Genomic DNA, 24,714 nt, shown 5'->3' on the forward strand with positions numbered 1-24,714 from the left:
ACGAAACATTTGCATACTTTTAAATAGGAAGGTACCATTAAACAGCCCAACAAAATAACACTTATTTTGAAGTGATCTCATGGATACAGGGAGATATCTATAATTAACATTGGTACTACTGCCCCTCAATTGAAGCCTTTATGTGGTTTAGTAAACCTAGACTGGTTTAGTCCCTTTTGTAGTGATATATGCCTCTGAGCAGACTGTTTATGATTCACTCATTTGTTGTATGCATGCTAGAGATATTCCGGTGTAAGTGTTATTTCTGAAGCGCCCCTCTTCTCCCTTTTCCTCCCTTCCCAAATAAAACCAAACCAGGAAAATTTATTGGGACACCTCGCTGACAGATACTGTAGAAGGGCACTATTTGATCAAAATGATCCTCTGTAATGTTGCCACAGCCTCCTCCTTTATAATGACAGTGGAAAATACTGGCTTCCTTCCACTCCAGAGATATGGGGAGATAGAAATCAAAATGTGTGGAGGCTTCCTAACGAGTTAAATTCAATTCCCCCAGCAATGTAGGATAAATGACAGATTACTTAGGTCTCATCTGATAGGGATTTTAGACAGGATAGTGTTAAATTAGTGGGAAGTACTTAGATGGCTAAAAGGAGGTTTGCTGAGAGGGAAGAGCAAAAACATTTTGAATAAGCCTCTATTTTTGTGCATTGCTGTCCCATTTATTCCTTTTTGAATCTTAATTTTCTAGAAGCAGATTTTGTTTGCTTACATAATAACTTTTCATCTCCCAGGAGACTTGCTTGTCTAGCCTATGTCATCAACCATCCTATTCGTTTTTTTTTTTGTTTTTAATGCTTATTTCCAAATATCCTTATAGTCCCTAGAAGTGAAAGAGGAGGCTAATCATTCCTAGTTTCACATCCCCATATTTAATAATGCATTTTATGGCACATTTCTTGTGTTTAAGAGAATGAGAAGAGGGAGAACTTTTTAAGTAAGATTCTCAAGTTCTTTAACTGGCAGATTCCAGTGGAAGCCTCGGACATCTAAAAAGCAAAATTAGGGTGGGGGCGGGGTGGAGGAAGAACATAGCTGTGTTGTTCTCCTTTTACCATTTGCAGTGGCTGTCTGCATTTGGGCAATGAGTAAGGTAGGTTTGTATTTGGCTCCTAGGTGAGGATAATTCTGAATGTAAATACCTAATCTGGGAAAGGAAAGTTACGTAGTGGATCAAAGACTTCAGTGTAATCAAGTGCTACAACCAACTACAGAAACATAATTTGTTTGTTGTGAGTGTCAGCTTTACTTGTACCTTAAAGAATACTCCATGAAAGAATTCCTTCTCCTTAGGCAGAGGTCAAAATGAAGGTGGAAAAGATAGCCATTGTTTTTCTGCCCATTAAGCCAATCATTTAAGTGCTAATGAATCTAAACAAACAAGGTATTTTTCAATTAAGAAGTTAATTTCTGCCACTAGGAGCTCCATTAAGGTTTCCTTTAAATCTTAGGATCTTTAAGAAAGAGGAGTGAACATCCTGGTGAAGAATTCAGAGAGGATATTAGAGGAGAAGGAGCATCACTGCAACCCAAAAGGAAAGAGCTAACCTTCTTCATTAGGTCAGCTGTGCATATGATGGAAACAAGTTCTCAGTAGGACATTATTTGTAAAACACCCAATTTGCGAATAGCCAACATGGGATGCATAGAGAAATAATTGAGAAAACCCAACAATTTTTTTCAATGGATACCAAACTTTTTAAAAATACCCTTTTGGTTCAACATGGCTGGAAAATGTGTGACCTGTTCTTGGCTGCTTCAACTTAATGGAAGAAGTATCCTTTTTTCTGGGTGCTGTCCAGAAGCAGTTCATCTTTTCATTTTGGCTGATATCAGTAAAAACTCTTACCCAGCAGTGGGTATTCAACAGTTTCTTGGAAATTTCATGTTTAGATAACTGCATGCTGTCAGTAAAATATTGTTTTCTAGATTCAGCCAAGTAATAATGAATAATATCACTGGTATCATGTACATGGAGCCTCTCATGGTGATAAAAGATTGTTGCTGTATACGTATGGTCAGTAATAGCATCAGAACAGGAATTATGTATGATATTTGATTAAACTAATAGAAAGGAGTTTAGTAAATGCTCTGAAAAGAAATTTCCTTGGACAGTCACATTTTTGGTAGAGGTTCTGAAATGAATAAAGGTACTTGTGAACTTAAGTGAACTAGCCAAAATATCTTAAGGAATAAGATATTTCACAAACATTCAGCAAGTTTACATAACCCGGTTAGGCTTTGTAAGGCTTTGGCCTCAACCAATATACTTCTCTTCCCACCAGCTCTCATAACCCAGATAGGAGACTTTGATCTATATGATAGATCATTATTACAAACAAATGGAGCTTGTGGCTTTAGGATGACAAGGAATTTTCTAGCACAGGTGAACTTATTATTCATAAAAAAAATTCAAGGTAGAAGAGTTTTTTCCGTCTACTCATTTAATTGCCCCAAGTAAACCATTCAGGGATTCAAATGGTTCCATCTATAGAAAAGCCACTTGAAAATAAAATGTTCACTTACTTAAAGCTAAGGAAGGCATACTGTACTCTCCTTATTCCATTGTAGGATTTTGCTTTAGGCTACTGTCCAGAGTGGGTAGGTGAAAGGCCTCCAATCTAAATTTCCATAATCTACTGAAGAGCATGAGATGCTGTAACAGTAATGAAGCAACATTTAAAAAAGAAAAAAAATGAGACTGGTTGGACAGATCCATGAAGATCTTAATTATGAAGTGTGAACACTTTGAGTCAACTGCTGACATTTCTCTTAAAATGGGAATTTTTTTGTACAACAACAAATCTGATTTCTCTAAAAAAGACAGTGCTAGAAATTCATGGGTTGAGAGTAATTTGTTGTGGTGCTATATATTTTTTAAAATAAAACTATCCATTCTACACTTTGGTATCCCATGTTTCTCCACCTTTACAGACTTAGCAAGAGGAAGAAACTTTAGAATGTTCCTATGGAATCCTGTAGAAATTAAGTATACTCAAGGAAGTCTCAAAGAAAAGAATTCTAGAAAACTCTGGTGTGTGACATTTTCACCAAAAATTTGTGAACTGAATTGCACACCTGTGTGTGCACAGAAATATAATCCACATAAAAGAATAGAGGTGAGAGGCTTAGCCATTAAAAGTTCAAGACAAGGTAGGAAGGGGTTTCATTTGGGGTTATTACTCTGTTGGAACCAAAAGTAAGAATGGCCTGGCAAGGGGACAAGAGGTTCTAATTTACTAGTTTTGCTAATCCTAGGCATTTGTTGTGTTTGGGCCTTATTTCTCTTGAGACTAATAATTAAAAATAGGGCTTTTGGCCTGTGATCTAGCAATACACAATGGCTTTGTGATTATCAGTTAGAATAAGGAAAGGTATTAATAGATCACATCCATCTTACAAGTTTTGGCACTTGATTTACTCCTAGATGAATGTAAGGATAGGTACACTTTTGATATCAGACCTACACTTTGTTTACGAAAACACATGTGGCTTGAAGTTAAAGGGGGGAAACCACCCAAATAACTTGTTACAGGGTTCCAGGTACCAGAAAATATTTTAAGTCAAACACAGCAATCAGTGGGTCTTGAATTTACAAGAAAGATGCCCATTTCACTCTCTTCAAAATCAGAACATTAGAGGAAAAATAAAAACATTGTCAATACAATACTTCATATAGAAAATGATAGGCATCTCTGTTCATGCAATATTTGGAGGAAAAAAACCCCGAAACACCAAGTCCCCCCTCCCCCAATTATTGAAAAAAAAAAAGAAAAAGAAAAGCTTTCTAGATTTAAGCACCTGATCACTGAGAGTTCTGGTTATGATTGCTCTCAGGTCTAGAGTGAGAATTAGCTTGAGTTTTAGAGTGTTAATACCAGTCCGGCCATTTCTCATTTGGGTGCACACTGTCCCCAGTCTATAAGCCTCTTGTCATCAGATTAACAACACTACACATTGTACAGTTTGACAAGAGGATTTCAGTGTGTTAGCTTGGTTGTTGGCCCAAGTTGTGTTCCACTTGTTTTCATTAATTTTTGCTTTGGAGGTGATAATTTAGTTGAGTACACACTGTAACCAGTAGTGTGCAAGCAGACACTGACAAATAGACACAATGGTGCGATATCTGACCCACAGTATAAAAGGAAAGGCGATGGTGGAAATGAGGTAACTCTTCCTCAACAGGTGTGTACATACAACTCCTGCTCTTCTAATGTGCTACTGTCCATTAGGAGAGAGTAGGGCTTGCCAACATGATGATTACATAAAGAAGAAGCTACAGAAGAGAAAAAAGAGAGGTTCAGATTCAAATGCTTTTAAAAAGTAGCTTTTCTACTTTTTAAGCTGTGAAGGAATGAAAGTCTGTCAATTAAAGGGATTTCTCATCAAGCATGGCTGGAGTGTGGTTCAGTTAGCAGTGTCAGGCACTAGAGCTAGGGAGGAAGAGGATGTTGTAGCCATGAAAAGTGGCTATGGGTGTGATAGAAATTCTACTCAGCATATGGAGCAGGGAGTGGGAACTAGGAAGGAGGGCAGTGGAGATGGTGTGCAAGGTACAGGATACCATGAAAGCAAACATGTTGGAGAAGTTGATGGAGCCAAAATAGCCAAAATCGATGACTGAGACGAGGTAAAAAAGGATGAGAAGATTCTACTCCTATACCTTATTTTCCAACTTTGAAATACAAAGTCAAATAAATCACAGAGGGCACACAAAACACAATGTTTGGGTAAAAATATATTTCCCACCTTGGCACTATAGATATATATGCATAGGTTACCTTTCAACTATTCTCCTACCTAGCAAAATTGTCAAGTGATCAGTAATTCAAAAATGAAATGTCTTGACATCAATACAATAACTTCAGTTTTTTTTTTAAATTTACAAGTTTTTAACATGCCGCGTACATGTCTAACAATACTGTATTTAACATTGAATGGAAGTTACACAAGATTTAGGAAAACATTGACTTTTTTAAAACAGCAAAGTGGCAAGATTCTACTGCTACAGTTTAAGGCATATAAGCATATTTTTCAAAATTAGGAAACAGCTCTACTGCTCTTCACAGCTTTATTTTCAGTTAATTAAAAATTTCCCTTCATATTATCTCATATGCTAGGCTTTGGAGATCCCAACCCTCCTAGTGAGACAAGTCATCTCCAAGGTGTCCTGCCAAAGGAATCGGGATCCTTAGATTAGGAAACTTAACTGTTTCTCAGAAGATGAAGAATGGCAGCACATTGGAATGATCAGGATTGGTAGGACCACACAGAGACAAGTGGGCTTGAGTAAGTAACAGTAGAAAAGCCTGACTGAAAATCTATAAAACATCAAGCTGGGGGTGAGGGTGGGGGTGGAGAAAAGAGGAAGTGAAGAAACCAAATCTATTATTGATGGGGGTTGAAGATGAAACAAATGTCATCAGCTTATGAGGTTACAAAGAAAGAAGAAAAAACTTGTAAGCTAGCTCTAGATCTCCCTTGGTCCAGGCATCATATTCTACTGTTTTTAATAATGTATATAAAGAATCTGGATTGCAAAAACACATTGAGTGAATCCCCTAGTCATTTGCCATCATACCCAATTAGAGCCCTTGCCACTGAGTTCTTGTCATCAAAATTAAGTCCTAGGGGAGTTAACTTTTGGTCCAGAGGCAAAGTGATATTGTCAGCCACCAAAATTCTGGTGATCCATGGAAAGGGTCCTGTTAATATTTCACACCCAGTGGAGGCTGCTTATTTTCTTTGGTAGTGGGGAATGATTCTCTGTGCCAACTAAAGCCCTTGGTGATGTCAGATAATGTTCCCTTTATGGTCTCAATGTGAAAAGCCCTTGAAGACTTTCACATTGATTTCAAGGGGAATCTAAGTTAAGGGGACTGCTGTGAGGTATTTGTGATAATGGCTGTCTTTCTGGTGCTGCTCAAGTGAATGGGAGGAAACAAATCCCCAACCCCCATCCCATCTGTCCCATTCATTTCATTTTTTTTAAAGGCTGAGAGGTCAAACAGGCTTCTTGTTCCCATACTTACATGCAGAGGTGAAAGTACATCCAAATAGATTTGAGGATATCATTTATTCCGTGCAGAGCCAAGGACTACTGTGAAAAAAGGCATAAATACAGAAAGAAAAGAGCAGCAGTAACAAGCTCAAGAGGGCCAGGAAAAAAGGGATGGCAGTAAAAATAAAGTTAGTGGCAGCATTAAAATATCCTTAAAAAAAAAAACTAACAAGGCAATTAATGCAGTTTAGATACAGTTTGGAGCCAAAAAGGTCAAAATGACTAAAATAGGATGCCTTTTCACTGCTAAAGTACCTTTAAAAGGCTTTAGTAATAGAAGGAAACAATTAAAAATGTTTAAGTCCTATAATGAGGCACAAAAAGGCCCAATTTTAAAAGACACAGACACACAAAACAGCTAGTGCAAGCACGTCACACAAGCAGTTGAGTTTTTTTACTTTTAGTATAAAGCATGAGAAAATGCAGCCCATGGTTAGGAAACTGGTTTCATCATGCCAAGAAAAATTCCTAGAAGTCAGCTGCTCCATCCTTGGCTCATATTAGAACTGCCAAAACACCCTGTCCATGGAGATCTAGTTAATTCCATTACTGCTGCTGCTTCTAGATTTGAAGCTCACCTTATTTGTGCATTTTTGAGCTACAAAATGGTTTCCTTAGGAGAGCTTTACTTCTGTGGCCCCAAATTAGTCCCTGGAAAATATCCCTTTCAATGAAAGTTGGTTGGTGGGCAGTGCCTCAACAGAAACAAAAACCACTAGCCATTCTTGTCCTGGCAAGGTACTAGGCAAGAGGAGATGGAAGATCTAAGGCCCAAGGGAAATGTGTTCGATATAAGTAAGCTAGAAGCAAAGGGAAAGATGGCATATCCCATCTCTAAAAGTATAGCAAAGATTTATCTTAATTAGGCCAAAAGAGTGTATGTTTAAAGACTCCAGAAGACTACTGGTTTATTTATGTTCTCTCTGAATCCTGTGCTTGAGGCACTTTTGGCCCCACTTCTATAGTCTTAGAGATAGAAATGCTTTGTGTGAGTGATTGTAGTGATAAAGGACAAGGGCAATTCCCTGAAGCCAACTGGATTCCAAGAAGCATCTGTTCTCTTTGTCTTGTGACCACCTAGTGGCATAAAAGGAGACTAGGGCAGGGAAGCTATTTGGGAGGAAAGTTGAGTTATTATTTCTTGATTCAAGTTTGCTTTTCCCTTGGCCCTAGTGTGTGGCCCTAGTGTGTCAGTTACAGGGTCCACTGAAATATGGAGGTCAGAGGCCAAAGAGTTGAACTTGGAGTGCTTTATTGGGAATAGTACAGAAGTGACGTCCTAAGAATAATTTTTGGGGGGAAGTCTTGTACCTGAGAAGTTAAGTGTTTCTGCCACTAGGAGACAATGATTTTTTTCCCATTGGGGAAAAAAAATTCAAATACTGGAGGAGCTAATTATCATAAGCTGGAATGATGAGGACCATTTTTCAATCTTGTATGTTCCTTCAACGAAAGATGGCGTATGATCAGCCATTTGTAATTTCCATGAGAAATTAGGAAATGCTGGTGATGGAGAGTTATATATTCAAAGCCCTTAGAATAATCCTTCTTGAACTCTTCTGGTGCTTGTGAATCAGGAATCCAGCTCCATTTTAAAAACAGTGAAATGAGCACTCTGACACTGGGGAGGCTGATAAGAAATCTGCACTAAAATGAAAAATTCAAGCAAAGTGTACAAGTCATGCTTTGTTTACTTGAGAGGAGGATATGGAAGGAGAAAGGGCAGAGTTGGGCATGGGCATTGGGCAATTATGGGGATAGTCAAGGAAATACTAGCTTTCCTAGTCATTCAGGTTTTAGTTCAGCTGGTGAGGCGGTGAGAACAGTTTCCATGTCAGACACAATGGCACTTAACACATTATTTTCCCATTCATTCCCAAGCAACATACAAATAACAGGCGTGCTGAACCATGACTGTTCTGAATTGACATAAAAGGCAAACCATTTACTTTCCAGAGACAAAATCCAGGTGAACATAGCAGTTACCATCATTTCCCTTTTCTACCTTCTCCCACCACCCACCTCCAGTGAAATGAGTTAAAAGAGTTATTGGTGCTTTGGGAGGAAGGGAGGGGAGTAAAAGGAAAAAAAAAAGAACACAGATGGCAGAGACACGTTACTGCAAAAGCAGGTGAATGCGGGACCATCCTTGGCTTGCCAGGCTTTATGTGAAGCTTGCACTGCAAGTTAAAAAACAAAATAAAAAAGTTAGAAATAATAATAAAACCAAAAGGAACAAAAAAAGTTAGGAGCGCAAACACCAGCGTCAGAGCGATGGTGGCTGCTCATGCAACAATGATGGATTTGACAGAAATTAAAATGTTCAAAACTTGAGTAGTTTATTCTATGTGACAGGCAAAAGCAAAATTAAAAAAAAAATCAAGAAACACATGGTTAGTTTTCATTTGCATGTAGCTTAGACTTCACAGATGACTTGCTGGCCTTGCTACAAATTCCAGTGGAAGGATTCCACGGCTTGGCCTTGCTTTATTCAAATGACTGCAAGAGCACACCCTCTATTCTCAGAAGAACCTTTGATAGTAACAACTGTGCACCCCACATAAGCAACACTTTCAAGGCCCACCAAAAAGTCAAAGGACAATGGCAGAATAACTGTATTGAGATGGTAGCATTACTTGTGGGAAAGGTCTAACGCTGTCGATTAGGGAGGAGGAAAACAAGATGGGAACAGACAGGAGGGGAAAGCATGCTATTAATCTTCTGTGAAAACACAGGCGCACACACACACATACATACATACACACATATACATATCCTTTTTTCCCCCTGGGAAAGAGGGAAAAAAAGACAATCATCATTTGGTGTTAGAGCTGCAGCAATGCCAAAAGCTTTCATCCACATTTAAGAATGAAGCAATGTAAAATCAAAATGTACAACGGGAAAGTTTCCATTCTTTCTAGACAGGTCAAAACATGCATCCTTATTCCTTGACAAGGAATTTAACAATGATGTTTTCAGAACTGCAGACTATGCAGAGAGTGGTTCTCAGATATCATCACCACAAGGCTAGGTTTCAGGGGACAGATTTTAAAACTGATCCTGGGATTTGTGCTAATCAGCTCATGCTTGCTGATAAGGAACAGAGAGATCTTGGCTCCATGACCCCACGTAGATAATGCTTGTCACTGGCAGCTCAGTGGCAAAGCAAGTCTTGGGGAGTCTGTGACCTTGGATGGTGTGAGATCCAGCTAATGGCAGTGCCCAAATTAGTTATATGTTTTCAATAATCTGACAGAATGGTAAGTTATCATGCCACTACAGTTACAGAGAAGAAGTAAAAAATAAGCCTTACCTACACAAAAAGGGAGCATTTCATTAGAGTAGAAAAACAAAATTAAAAACTTTTAGAAAAACCAAGACAGGCTAAAACATAGAGCACAGTCTAAAGAAAAACCAGTATTTCCTTTTTGGTGTGTTATTTAAAGCAAAGCTAACTCAACCTTAGCCAAAAAAAAAAAAAAGGAGTTTAGAATCCTTGGTTTGAAGCATTTACAGAGTACTCTGACGTTAATTCTGGTGTCTGACTGCCTTTCAAATGGCTGGAGCCACTGGTAATAATATAGGTCTGATTTTTATTCTGCTTTTTCACAGTTCAGGCCTCTACTGGCAGTCATTTTATCTAAATGGAAAAGATGCTAAGAAGACATTGCCCAGCAAAATGCTTGTCTACGGACAGGCATAAAAACAACATATGCTATAAGCTAAATTAATTAAATTATATGAATTCTAAATTAGAATCTGTAAGTGGGGGAGGGAAGAGAATATCATCTTATACACTTTATATAGTCATTAAAGAAAAAGCATTCTAAATTGTTAGGGCTAACGTATAGGAAAGGAACTCTCTTAATGATGTATTGTGCACGTAGGTTAAGAAGAGTTTTCCATATGCTGTCGTCTGTTCCTGGATGAATTTTTTTTTTTAATGCAGGCACAATACTATTATTCAGCTTTTGGAATTTTTATTGCTTAAAGGCACACCAAAATACATAGGAAAAAGAAAAGCTCTTTTCACATCGCTGGTTTTTATATTTAAATTCATTTTTAAAACACATGTTGATTCATATTGTTTGTTTTAAATTTATATTGAAAACACATCTCTTTATGTACTTATGTGCTTTAGGGGCAAAACAAACAAAATCCAATCTCAAATTTGGATTTTCTTAGCATCTTCAGCTGCCTCTCTCCATTTGTTCTCCAACAATACATGCACACATCAATACACACACACACACACACACACACACACACACACACACACACACACACACACACACACACACACCCTCTTAGGTCAAGCTGGAACATTCAAGGTGTTTTTTGATCTTTGAGAGTTGTCATGTCTTCAACTGGAGGCCATCTCTATTAGCTACACCAATGCTAACCAGTTCATGTGCTCAAAAGCAGCGTGTAGGGACAGCTAGGTGGTTCAGTGGTTCAGATTTTACCTTAGTGACTATGGGCAAGTCACTTAACTCTCTGTCTCACTCACTCACACACACACACACACACGAGATATATCTACCCCACTCCCCTTCTACAGTGTCTCATATCCTGATTATCCATCTCTTGTACTCTCTGTACCATTTCTGTGAGCATGGAAATACAAAGTCAGTTTTAATGTACAATCTTGAGAATGAATATTCATCCCATTTCATTGGGTTTGTCCATTGTGGTGCTATACCTTTGCATTTGTGGTCTTAGCCATAGACAAACCAGTGAGGACAAACTAGCAAAGCCTAAAACTACTCCATGTTAACTAAGCTAAGCATTGCTGTTGCTCATCTTCCTTTAGCTGGGAATTAACTAGAGGAGATTGCCCCCATTTAAACAGTTGGAAATCAGGCAGTGCTTTTCCATATTGAATCTTGTCTTTAAAAAAATTCATTGGTTATGGGCTAAAAAAACTGCACAGAGTTTCTCCTAAAAGCACAACATTGTGCTGGGGATATGGACCCTTATCTATATCAGAGCTGAAGTTCTGGCACCAGTTTTCAGTTGACAAAAAAAGGTACCTACCAGTCGGGCTACGCTTACTGATAAAACTAATGGAGCATATGCAATTATAAGTTCATTAGCTATGGCTCATAAAGTCTCTTGGCATCTGCCATGGTGACCACAATATCCACTTTCAATCAAAATATTGAATTTCTTAACTTAAGACTTCATCCAAGGTTGTTCTATTAGTTGCTTTCAATCCTAACAGGCTTTCAAGGAAGACTTGGATGGGGGCCAATTCTTACACACTTAGGATAGTCCTCAAAAGGAATCTAACATCCCAAGAGTGGAATAAGGCCTTTTCAACAAATTAAAGCCATATTTCATTTTTATCTGGTTCTGAAACTAGCAATATATCATCTGGAATTGAGAGAACAAGTAGCCTCTGGAAACTCTTCCCAACATTTCTACCCGGCAGTAATATTTTCAGTGATTAGCTTATTGAGACCTGCATGAATAAGAATAAGAAAATAATAGTAGCCATCATAATTTTTATCATGTTCATCATAAAGACAGCCATCAGATCTTTGTTGCTGTTAAAGACAGAACATTGAGCATCATTTCAGAGGGTCATAGACTGTGTGCAGAAGTTTCTGTTGCAGAGCACACATTCCATAAGTTAATTTTATATACCCTAAAAAAACCTGTAAAAGCCTATATATGTCTTCCCCGCTCCAGAAAGAAAGTACTTTTCTTTAGGCAGCTTGCTAGAACCCCTCATTTCCAGTCTGAAATAGACAGAAGTCAAGTACAGACATGCAAAGGGAAAGACTGGATTGGCCCCGAGAGGCTGGAGGTGAGACTCTGCTTACTTTTTCTTGTCTTTGTCTTTCTTGGTTTGTTGGGCACCAGCCTGCTGCGCCTGTGACTGTAAGAGCTGGGTGGCAGCCTTCTTCTTCTGGAAGTTGCCGACCTCCTCCTCTAGCTCCTTCTTTTTGTCTTCTACTTTCTTTTTCTCTTCCTGGTGTGTCCGCTTTAGAAGGTCAAACTTTTCATGAAGCTGGGCAAGAAATAGGAGAGACAACAAAAAAGTAGAAGATAATTGACACACTGAATGACAAAGGATCTCGACAAGCTAGAATGCTGGACTGAATCTAATAACATGAAATTCAACAGGGATAAAGTCTTGTACTTGGGGCACATAAAAAATCAACTTTATCAGCTGGGGAAATGGATAAATAGCATGCCTTCTGAAAAGGATGTGGGGATTGTAGCAGATGAGCTTGACCAACTGAGTCAGCGGGATGATGTGAGAGCCAAAAAAGTTCATGTAGTTTTGGGATGCATTAGAAGAGCACAATTTCCAGGAAGAGACAGGCGATCATTTCACTGGACTTGTGCTCTACTCCAGTTCTCATCCTGGGGTATTATGTTCTGTTATAAGCATCATGGTCTAAGGAAGATAGAGAGAAGATGCGGTGTCCCGCCCAAGGCCAACTGGAGGATAAAGAGCCCCAAGTTCTTGATATGTGAGCAATGCCTGAAAGAACAGGGCATTCTTGGCTTGGATAAAATGATAGCTATGTATGTGAAAGGCTCACCTATGGAGGATAGTTTATTCCTGTTCTGTTTGGCTCTTGAGGACCCAACCAGGATCAATATGTGGAGATTCTGGCTGCTTCAAACTTGATGTCAGAAAAATCTTTTTAACAACTACAAGTGTCCAAAAGTAAAATGGTTTGTTAAATTATGGGTTTCCCTTTCTTGGTCATCTTTAAACAGAGGCTAGCTAAACCACTTGTCCATTATGTTCTAGGGGGGATTCTTTCAATTATGGGTTGGACTAGCAGGCCTCTTGAGTTCTCCTACAATTCCTAAAGTCTGGGATACTGTGATCTCTATGTCTGAGCATAAAGGTGCTAGAAAGCCCAACAAACTTGAAGGTAGTTCAAGTGTGTTACCCTGATGAGGCACATTCTAAAGTCTAGATCTCAGAAAAGGCACATTTCTTTCTCTTTTTAAACCAGGAAAACCTGTTTTTCTTGTCAGAATTATTAGAAATCCCATTTTGTACTTTGAATTCATGGGTAAGAGTGCTGGATTTAGAATCTGAAGGTCTTATTATGAAATTTAGCTCTGAGGCAGCTCACTCAATACGAGTTTCATGATCTTGAAAATAAAGCAGGTAGGACTGAATAACTTTTCAAGTTTTTGCCATCCCTAAATTGAGTGATGTCTACAAAGGCAAAGTGAAGTAGAATTAAGACTACAGAGGTTAAAAACGGAGGGAAAAGAATTTGTTCATTTCAAATCTTAGAAATCATCTTGGCTTTCATTTTTATGAGAAACAAGCACAAAGAAGTCAAGTTATATGGCACAGGGTTCAGCTACCTGGTTCCCTAACCATTGGTTTGCTTCCCTTTGTACGTATTACATTGGAAAATGACTTGGGAACCAAGAACCTACATGTGAGATTCCCATTTGCTTTTGGGTAAAAAGCAAACATACTTCCATGGCATTTGCCATGTAACATACCACAGTAAAATGACCCTAAGAGCCTAGTTTCCCAATGCTGATAACTGAGCCCCTGATACTTAGAGGACATACTACTCATGAGAATAGGAATTAATTTTCCTAAGCCACCAGAAATGACAGTGGACTAGGAGTCATCAGTCCTGGGTTCTTTTCTATAACCATGGTACTAAATGCCAAATGTGACCTTGGATGAGTCATTTAACTGCCCAGAGTTTCAATAAACTTTCTTGTCAAATGGCGCATATAATGCCTGTCCTTACAAGTTTTAAGGATCAGGTGCATAAGAAAATACGTGGAAAAATAAATTTGAAGAATTGTGCAAATACAAGGTACCATGATGGAATCCTTTTTTTTTTAATTAGAAAAAGAGATTGCTCACATCTTTTTCTGCCTCTTTCAGTTCAGCTTCTTTTTCTTTCACCCTCATGACAAACATTTGTCTCATTTCTTCCTCTTTCTTCTGAAGTTCTCCTAAGAATTCATTTCTCTTTGCTTCATATGTTTCCTGAAGGCTGTTAAAAGACCAAAAAACAAGGGCACATGATGGTCAGTTAATAGGTACTAGAGAACCTTGAGGGGGTAAGGTCAGAATAGAAGAATTAAAAGCCTAAAAGGACCATCTCAAGTTGATTGAGATGAGCTGGCCACAGGAACAAACCATCCTAAGAGGCAATCTATAAATGAACTGCTAAGAATATTAGAATGTTTCGGAGCTCCCATCAAGAAGAAATGCTTCCCAAATTTTCATCAATGAGAGTACAATCTATGTTATATTAAATGAGAGGAATTATTAGAGGCAGCTGTGGAGTTAAAGTGTTGTCTCTGACAAATAACTGGCTATGTGAACCTAGGTAAGTCACTTAACTTCACATTGTTCTAGGAAACCCTCCCAAGATAATAGTTGTCAAATGGTTGTGAAAATGCACTGGTAGGGGGCAGCTGGAGGGCTCAGTGATTTAAGAGCCAGACATAGAGATGTGAGGTCTTGGGTTTTAATCTGGCCTCAGGCACTTCCTAGCTTGTGTGACCCTGGGCAAGTCACTTAGCCCTTAGTGTTGATTCTAAGATGGAAGGTAAGGGTTTTAAGAAAAAGATAGTGCATTGGTAGAGAGGGCTTAGCCAGCTAGGTGGCACGATAGAATGCTGGGCCTGGAGTCACAAAGCCTCATCTCTTCCTGAGTTCAAATCTGACCTCAGACACCTACTAGCTAAATGACCTGAAGCAAATCACAGAATCCTGTATGCCTCAGGTTCCTCATATGTAAAATGAGCTGGAGAAGGAAATGGCAAACTACCCCCAAGAAAACCCTAAATGGGATCACAAAGAGACATAAACTACTGAAAAAACAATTAACAACAAAAAAATGGCACTTTCTTATTTGGGTGTTCCCTATACCAATGAAATCACAGATCTAATCTTTATCTTTAGTCCTATGATCCAATTAATTGCAAAAACAGAAGGGCTGTCTGTGTGAAATATAGAAAAAGGACAGGCATTCAGGGAAAGATGATGGAAATTGAAGATCAGAGAGGGAACAAGGAGGGAAACGATTTGCTAGGAAACTGGTCAGGAATTCCATCAAGTGTGCATGTAGAAGGAGGCCCTTCAACAGGACCCTCTCTTCATTAGCTGTAAGACTGAGCAAAGAAAGAATGGTGATGGGGAGGGAGCATGAAGTCAACGGATTATGAGGAGGATGGAAGCTAGACTGAAGGGCAGACACCCAACATGCCTTCTTTAAGAATATTGGGACAGGAAACCATGAAGCAAAACCAAATGAAGAATATTACACTCATCTGCCTTTATAAAAGGTATCCACTGTTGAGACTTCTACCCCAAAGGTTAGCAAACTCTTAACCCTTCTGACTCCTTGTGATACTGAATCCCAGACTATGGAAGAGCAACCCTCTGGATTCCAAACTCTACCACTTGCTTTTTCTCATTAACATCCACCTCAACTCTAGCCCAACAGTGCCCTTCAAGGAACCATCCCATTACTCTCTTCTATATCAGTGTGTATTTTTTTCATTTTACCAGTGCTAAGCAATTCCTCTAGTGCCAGACTTCCCACATAATCTAGGGTTGGGCTCTCAGTAGCCATAAGACCACTGTGATAGAACAATATCCTCTTAAAGAACTTTGGAACCTTGGCATCAAGGGCTGTGTGTGGTATAAACAATATCTGCCCAATGGCCTGGGCTAAATGTTTGTTCATCTTAAAAGGAAGGGAAGCTGTCATTAAGACCTAATTTATTCAAAGGGTCAAGAAATGGCTTCCCAACACAACTTTGGTGGTATATTATTGCAGAATAAATATTCTTTTCCACAGTATGACTAAACCATTTTTGTTTGTTAGCTTAAAGAAGAAATGGCTTACAGTTATTTGTCATATGTTTCTAACCAATAGAGATCTTTTAAGTTCTTTTTTTAAAAATATGGTCTGACCCCTTGCTTCTCTCTTTCCCTCCTCTAGGTAATAACTTTTGACTGCTAAATTGCACAGTGATTAGAGTTAGTCATAAAAGCAGCAGGAAGACCTGAGATCAAATCTTGCCTGAGACATTTTCCAGCTTTATGACCACAGACAAAACAAAAGGATTAGATTGCATGGCCTAGAAGGACCCTCCCAGCTCTAAATCTAAGATCCATGAAAATATACATAAAACAGATTCCTCATTATAAAAGAAAAAAGACAAATGCAGAGAGGGGAGAATGAAGGTTTCAGTGGGTAGGGAGAGGGTCAGGGAGTCTAAAAATAATTCAAATGAATAATAAAAGATTAGTTATAAATAAAATAAAAGTAGTTAAGATGAAGTGGCCTCTTCTTTAAAGAAAAGACTGAACAAGAAACAAATGCCTCTGGACCCAACCAATGGTTAATAAAATTTCTCTATGACCTGTATAGAATTTACCCTGTTTTTGAAAGTATTTACAATATGGCCAATATTTTTGGGATCCATTCCAATGGTTTCTGACATTTGAACCTCACAAGGAGATAGGGAAACAAAGGTATTTTTTTCCTGAATTTCAAAAATAAGTGCTTCTTTCACAGGATCATTGTGAGAATCAGAAGAGATATGTCAAGTGCTGGATAAATATTAAAACTAAAATATCAATATCAGCTATGATCATGAACCTGAATGGAGACAAGTTGCAATAATTAAGTAGATATGGTTGAAGAATGGAAGCAAGAGAGAAGCTATGTATTACTTGGACTCCTAACAGCCTCAGGAAGCCAAGGTTCTGAATTTGACTTCCTAGAAGTTCTACTGCCCCTTTATCCCTTATAGAGGCTTCTGAAAAAACAGAAAAACTGTCTTTTTGTACATTTAATCTGTTCTAAGCATACAATGAACTGTAGCTCCACCTAAAACAATAATCCTGGGATCTTTCCCCAACCTGATTAGATCCCATGGGAAAGTAAAACAAAAAAGAAAGATGCCACTAGGTACATGCTGAAAGAAAACCCCTGAAGAATATAGCTTCCAAGTCAAAGAAAAAATGATGTAGCCAAAAAAAAGAAAAGGTTCAAGTACTAAAACACAAGATCACACAAGACCTGTCAGCTTCTTACTAAGATAGGAGAGGCTGGAATATAATATTCCAAAAAAGCAAAAGATACAAGTCAAAACCTTGAAGAACTGAGACAGTTTTCGCCATAAGGGGAAAAATAAAAAAATAGGTCTTTAATTAAAGAGGACTTCCAAGTAGTCTAATGCTGAGCAGAAATGTTATTCAAATATGGTAAAATTGGAGCAAATGAGAAGTCTGTTCAGTGGATAAATTTTTTAAAATTGGCTTAAATTTTTATTTTTTTTATTTAGTCAATTTGGAATATTTTTCCTTAGTTACAAGAGTCACGTTCTTTCCTTCACCCTCCCCCCAATCCCACTGGGTTTTGCATGTTTCCTTAATCAATCACTGCTCTACAGTGATCATTTAGAGTCTGTATCCCAGGGGATACATTTTTTTAATTTAGTAGAGTATCCATTCAGAATCCATAAAGGGTGTTCAGGGGTTACAGAGGTCAAAAATATAAATAAGATTGAGGGCCTATTAGTATTATATTTATGTTTTGATGGTCTTAGGAAGGGAGGTGACTCCTGATTAGAGAAATGCAAATCAAAACCTCACACCTAGCAGACTGGCAATATGATAGTAAAGGAAAATAAATGTTGGAGGAGATGTGGCAAAATTGGGACATTAATGCGTTGCTGGTGGAGTTGTGAATTGATCTAACCATTCTGGAAGGCAATTTGGAATTATGCACAAAGGGTTTTAAATGACAGCCTGCCCCTTTGATCCAGCCATACCCCAAAGAGATAAGGAAAAAGACCTGTACAAGAATATTCATAGCTGCGCTCTTAGTGGTGGCAAAAAAAAATGGAAAATGAGGGGATATTCTTTAATTGGGAAATGGCTGAACAAATTGTGGTATAGGTTGGTGATGGAATACTATTGTGGTCAAAGGAATAATAAAGTGGAGGAATTCCATGTGAACTGGAACAACCTCCAGGAAGTGATGCAGAGCGAGAGGAGCAGAACCAGGAGAACATTGTACACAGAGATGGATACACTGTGGTACAATTTCAATGCAATGACCCAGGACAATCGAGGGATTTACAAGAAAAACCACTATCCACATTCAGAGGAAGAACTGTGGGAATAGAAACACAGAAGAAAAACAACTGCTTGGTCACATGGGTCGATGGGGATATGATTGGGGATATAGACTCTAAATGATCACTCTAGTAGTAGTGGTAGTCTCTCGGTGACCGAGAACGACTATTGTCTTTGTGCAGTTTCATCTATTGATGTACCTTCATGTGGCTTTGGAGTCCAAAGGCTGAGGCGCACAGTTTGTGGCACATGGGGCCTGGGACTCCAGTTGTTACGGGAGGTATGGTTGTGGCCTGGTGTCGGCGTTTACGTGCAGCGGCAAGACGTCGACGTCGCTCAGCTTCAAAGGTGGTGGCGGCATGGTGAATGTGGGTTCGCCAGCTGCTTCTGTCAGAGGCAGCGAGTTCTAGTTGCTTTGGTGTCATGCCAGCCCACTTCAAGTTGGACTTTAGCTGATCCTTGAATCTTTTCTTTGGTCGGCCTTGTTTCCTGAGTCCAGCTGACAGTTCACCTGTCTTGGTATTCGCTGTGGGTCCATGCGGAGGACGTGTCCAGACCATCGTAGCTGGGTTTTGAGGACCAGGACTTCGATGCTGGTGGAGTTGGCTCTGTCGAGGACTTCCTGATTGGTGATTCGGTCCTGCCATCGGATCCTCATGATTGACCAGAGGGAGCATTGGTGGAATTGCTCCAGCTGTTTCATGTGCTTCCGGTACAGTGTCCGTGTCTCACACCGTACAGGAGCGAGCTGAGGACCCTGCGTTGTACACTTTGAGCTTCGTCACAGTGCTTACACCTCTGTGTTGGAGGACTTTGGAGCGCAGCTGCCCAAGTGCCTGGCTGGCCTTTTGGATCCTGACATTAATCTCGTGGTCTAGGGACCCGTTGTTGGCGACAATAGATCACTATTGTAATTATTAATAATATGGAAATGGGTCTTGATCAATGATACTTGTAAAACCCAGTTGAATTGTGTGTTGACTACAGGAGTGGGGGAGGGAAAGTATGAATCATATAACCACAGAAAAATATTCTAAATTAATTTAAAAATAATTTTAAAAAAGACCCCCCCCCAAAGAATGCATACCTTTTGATCTAGCAATACCACTACTGGGTTTGTACCCCAAAGAGATAATGAAAAATGTTTGTACAAAAATATTCATTGCCGTCCTCTTTGTGGTGGCAAGAAATTGAAAAATGAAAGAATGGCTGAACAAATTGTGGTATATGATAGTGATGGGATACTAAATGATAAATGGCTTGATTTCTGTAAGAGCTAGAAAGATCTCCATGAACTGATGCAGAGCGAAATGACCAGAACCAGGAGAACATTGTACACAGAAAGTAAAACATTGTGGAACAGTCATGACTTTGCTACTAATAGCAATGCAATGATCCAGGATAATCCCAAGGGACTTAAGAGAAAGTCCACATCAAGAGAAAGAACTATGGGAGTAGAAACACAGAAGGAAAACTATCATTTGTTTATATGGGTATAGGATGTGGTTTTTAAGAGATTATTACAAAAATGAATAATATGGAAATAGGTATTGATTGATATAATACATGTATAACTCAGTAGAATTGCTTGTTGGCTCTGGGAGCGGTGAGGGAAAGGACACGAATTATATAACCATGGAAAAGTACTTAAATAAAAAAATTAAATTTTAAAAAGAAAAAAAGGGGGATGAAAGGGGCCAACTGGGTGGCTCAGTGGATTGACAGCTGAGACTAGAGATGGGAGGTCCTGGGTTAAAATCTGACCTCATACACTTCTCAGCAGTGTGACCCTGGGCAAGTCACTTAACCCACATTACCTCACCCTTACGGCTCTTCTGCCTTAGAACCAATATTTAATATTGATTCTGAGACAGAAAGGATCCCCCCCCCAAGGATGTAAAAAAAAGAATATAGTAGAGAAAGGAAAGGGGATAGAAATTCTATTTCATATAATTGGAGTACATGACAAGGAAAACTACTAAGCAGGGAAAGGTAGAGAAATGGCAGTCATCTAAGGCTTACTTTCATGTAAACCAAAGAAAAAAAAATATTGAAAACAGACACACATGCATGCAAATAAAGGAACGATTTGGTGTAGAAGTATATCAAGTAGGAAAACCATCAGGGGAAAAATGGGGATTTTGTGGGGAGGTATATTAATCTAAACAAAAGAAACTCCATCTTCATAAGGGTAGACTATGAAAGGAGAAATTATGATAAGAAAAAAAGGAGGGCTAGGTAGCTCAGTGGACAGAGAGCCCTGTCTAGAAATGGATGGCATTGGGTTCAAATGTGACCACAGATACTTCCTAGCTGTGTGATCCTGACCTCTATTGCCTAGCCCTTGCCATTCTTCTGCTTTGGAACCAATACTTAGTATTGATTCTAAGAAGGAAAGTAAGACTTCAAAAAATGGAAAGAAAAGAAAAAAAAAGAAGGATAAAAAACCTTTGGTCAGGGACTGGGCCAGGTGAGAGCAATGGAATGGAAAAACAACTATAACCAGTATTCGGTGCATTCCACTTTTCACTACTTTCTTTGTAAAGAAAGAAGCAGGGGGCAATGAAAGGAAAACATGTAAGAAGAAAGGATAAATATACAATTTAGCACTCTGAACTGTGAAACTGAATACTGGGATAAACACATACAACAGAAGAGAACAGAAAGGAGAATCCAGCAATATGCTGTTTATAAGAAATGCACTTGAAACAGAAAGATTAATCTATAAAACCTCAAGTGAACTAAACAAACGACACGTAGCAATCATTCTCTTACAGGGGCAACAGTTAAAGTGAACTAAAATAGGTAGAGGAACTATACTCTGATTAAAGGCACCAAATGGTATATCATCTAAATATTTAAAAGAAAAGCTAATCAACTGTTAGGGAGAAATAAGACAATAAAATTAGTTGGGGATTTCAAATTACTCCTTTTATACAGAGAACTAGAAAGAACCAGAAACTTTTACATGTAGAAACAGCTTATATGAGCATGTATGTATGGTCCATAGCCCAATCCAAGGTGAAAATGGCAAAGCTTATTGGTACAGAGCTCATGTCTTTCCTAGCTAAGTAATATTAGAGTGTTTCCCCAACCATTCTCATGGGTGACAAACTTGTAAAATACATCTGGAGACTTTTCCCTACCCATAAAGGCATCCATTCCCATGTCCTCAATACCAGAATATCTCAAAATATCACATTTTTTGAAATACACCAGTGTTCTTCCCAACCACCAGTTGGGAAAGTTTTCCAAGAGTCTACTAATAGCCATGATACCTGAAGGGTTTGCTATCAGGATCTGTGTCTTTGAATCCCATTTCTTCCAGTTTGCAACGTCGGTACAGCTCATAGTGTCGGGTGTGAGTCTGTTCTCTCAAGTCCTCCATGTTTACTCGGATCAGCATCTCCCGGAGCTTTACAAAGTCACAGTGGTTTTCATTCTCAACTGTTAAGACAGAAAAACAGAAGAAGAGTTAGCAATGTTTACATTTAAAATTCAAAGCTACCAAAAAACATTGCTAGATCAAGGCCAGCTGAAGAAAAATCTTACATCAATGTTTCAAACTGGTATTTGACTATCTCCTACACAAAAACTTTTTATGTAGATTAGAGGAAAGAAGTCTGAATCAAAGGATAGTAAGGCATTCAAACAATTGTAGGGGATATTCTGCAACTGTGTAACCATTCCATATTCCCTCTATCAAAACAATTGTTTTGACTGAGAAGAAAGGGAAAGCATCACATGACCAAGCCAGGCTATATGAAAAGAGGAATTGTCACTCATATAAAAAATAAAGTATCTGTAAAGTGCAATAAGGTGAAGTACAATAAAAGGAGGTATATTTCTACTTGAATTCCTTTCTGGCTGCTTGCTCTATTTTCTCTTTGACCTAGAAGCTCTGGATTTTAGCTGTAACATTCTTGGGAGTTTCATTTTGGAGTATCTTTTGGTCTGTTTTTACATTGTCCTCTTTCTAAGAGATTCAAGCAGTTTTCTTTCATGAATTTTTGAAGCATAATATATAGGTCCTTTATTTGGTCATGGATTTGAAATAGTATATTGATTCTTAAATTATCTCTATGATCTTGTTTTGAGGTCAGTTGTTTTTGACATGAAAACCAACATTTTCTTCTATTTTTAATCTTTTGACTTTCGTTCACTTTTTTTTGGTGTCTCCAGGATTCATGCTAATTTTTAGTAAGTATGTTACTTGAATTGTTTTCTTCTTGTACTAAGCTTTTTATTTTCTTGCCAAGTCTTCCCATACACTCATTTCTTTTCTGATTCTATCTTTCTCATTTCACTTATATAATTTTAAGTCATTAAAAAAAATCTGTTGCATCATTTCTTTCAGGGATTATAATTGATCTTGGGCAGGTGGCATTTTTCGTTGAGCCATCGCTTGTAGCTACTTTGGAGGTTTGAATCTCATGCATCCATTGCCTCAAAATAGCTCTTTATCTGTTTTTGGCTTTTTTGCTTAGTCATCCTTCTAGTGGTCTACTCTGGGCAACTAGCCTTTGCTGATCTAGCTGGGAGTCAAGTCTGTAAGTCCCTCAGTGACTTCCTTGACCACTCTCCACCCACCCAGCACTTCTGGGTGGGAGGCTGCATCCATAATCTGCTCTAGTTCTAGATCAGAGGCCTGGGGCTCTCCAGAGGAGGAATACATTTGACATGAGTGACTCCATTCTGAATTTGGAATATATATGCACAATCCAAATCACTAAACAATTTCATTATGTAGATCTGATAACCCAATACTTATGATCAAATGCTGTCTTCTCAAAGTGTGATGTCTATGTATGACCATACATGTGTTCATATATATTGAACACATAATAGTAACTTTGAAGTTCAATGTGAATACACTTGTATATTGACACAAATACCTTTGGTTACTAAATACATCAGCAAAAGCCAATTGGTTGAATTCCCCCTGAAAAGTGAGTGACAATGCACCTATCATAATAAAATCTCCCAGTTCTATGGTGGGTATTTACTGAAGCAAAATAGAACCAGGAAAGCCCACATTAATAAGGACACAAGATTTGAAGAGACCACATAAGAGCTTCAAGTTTTCTGGAACCCAAAGTACTAGTCATTATAGCTCTCAGTCATTGGACCTGTCTGCGAGACTAGTTCCCTGCGCTTGTTACCATCAGACTGATCTACCATTATTGTTTCACCATCTTGGGAAGGTAAGATTGTTTTAGATAGTCTGAACATTATATTGCGCTGGGAACCAGAGAACTTAGGTAATTTCCAATGTGTGGTGGAAGGACTTTTTCTTAATCTTAATGCTCTGCTTCTGAGATTATTTCCAATTTATCCTATATGTAGTTTGTCTATATATGTAGATGTTTATATGTTGTCTCTGTCATTATCTGCAAGTTCCTTTACAACAGGGACTTTCTTAACTTTGTATCTCTCATTTTTTTGCCTTTGTATCCCCAGCATTTAGCATAGTGTCAGTCACATAGTTAGATTGTATTTAATAAATGCTTGTTTCTCTCTCTAAAGCCTGTGTGAAACCCCCTATCCCCTCTTATGATTATAATAGTATTAGCCTTTTTGATTATTTTTATAACAAAAATTTTATAACAAAATGAGCGAATTATAAGTATTAGCTAAGAAAAATATAGCTTAGGATAGTATAAAATCTTGCTGACAGGCACTTTGACCTTAGGCCTGTAATTCAAAAGTTTCTATCAAACCCACCACACCCGGCTGCATGTAAACATGAAATAGTCAGGAGGTGGAGGGCTGCCTTTGGAGTAGTCAGAAGGGAGGTGGAGGGCTGCTCTTGGGTGCAAATGTCAACCATCTAACTGCTGACTCCTAGTACTAAATTATGTAATAGTTAAATTATGAGGCTGCTAGTAGCTTTAGTAGCTTTATTACATCAAAGTAGTGATAGTAAAGAGAGGGAAATGTAGGAAAGAGGTAGTATTAACTACACGTTTGATGGATTGAAGCTCACCACTAACAGGGGTTCCTACAGGTTCCAATTTTCCACCAGAAGAGCCCTGAGAGAGGGAGAGCAAAGCCTTGGTCTCGTCTTATAAGCAATTTTCTCCATCTACTAGCTCTCCCACGTCACATCCCAGGAACCAATCATAGTTCCTTAATTTGCCTGGCACTCCTGGGGGTGGGACAGTGCCTGTGGGATCAGTTTCCCATCTCAATGGTTTCAACTTCCTTTCTCTAAGGGTTTGTCTATCCAGCACATCTCAATGGTAAATGACCTCCAGGTCGCTGACTGGTGATGTCAAAACAAAGTGACATTATGGGGAGGGGAATTCTCTTCCCACAATTATAATAGTCAGCAAAAAACAATGAGACCCTGACCCCTTATTACAAAGGCCTTGGAAAAGTCCACCATAATAATAAACATAAAGTTACCACCTATAGTGATTATTTTTGTACTTTCTAGCTTATTCAGTACTTTCTTCATTAAGACCTACCTATGCGAAAAATTTTGTATTCACTCTATTTCAAATTTTGATTGAATTTT

The 24,714-nt window shown here is 38.5% G+C and overlaps 1 protein-coding gene across 2 annotated transcripts in view; it reads right to left on the reverse strand.

The window, feature by feature from the left end:
• Positions 1-3,558: 3,558 nt before the first annotated feature.
• SEPTIN11 (septin 11) overlaps positions 3,559-24,714 on the reverse strand; it is a 147,705-nt gene continuing 126,549 nt past the window's right edge. Inside the window, exons 7-10 of one of the 2 annotated variants that reach the window (XM_007495792.3) lie at positions 21,473-21,641; positions 13,953-14,085; positions 11,911-12,098; positions 3,559-4,297 (exon numbers count right to left, since the gene is read on the reverse strand). In XM_007495792.3, coding sequence (XP_007495854.1) covers positions 4,282-4,297; positions 11,911-12,098; positions 13,953-14,085; positions 21,473-21,641 — 506 coding nt within the window. In that variant the 3' untranslated portion in view covers positions 3,559-4,281. Of the gene's footprint in view, positions 4,298-4,741; positions 8,263-11,910; positions 12,099-13,952; positions 14,086-21,472; positions 21,642-24,714 lie in introns of those variants that run through there. The other variant, XM_007495791.2, reaches the window with a different exon arrangement.

Source organism: Monodelphis domestica, chromosome 6, assembly GCF_027887165.1.
Source record: "Monodelphis domestica isolate mMonDom1 chromosome 6, mMonDom1.pri, whole genome shotgun sequence".
In the NCBI taxonomy this organism is placed as follows: domain Eukaryota; kingdom Metazoa; phylum Chordata; class Mammalia; order Didelphimorphia; family Didelphidae; genus Monodelphis; species Monodelphis domestica.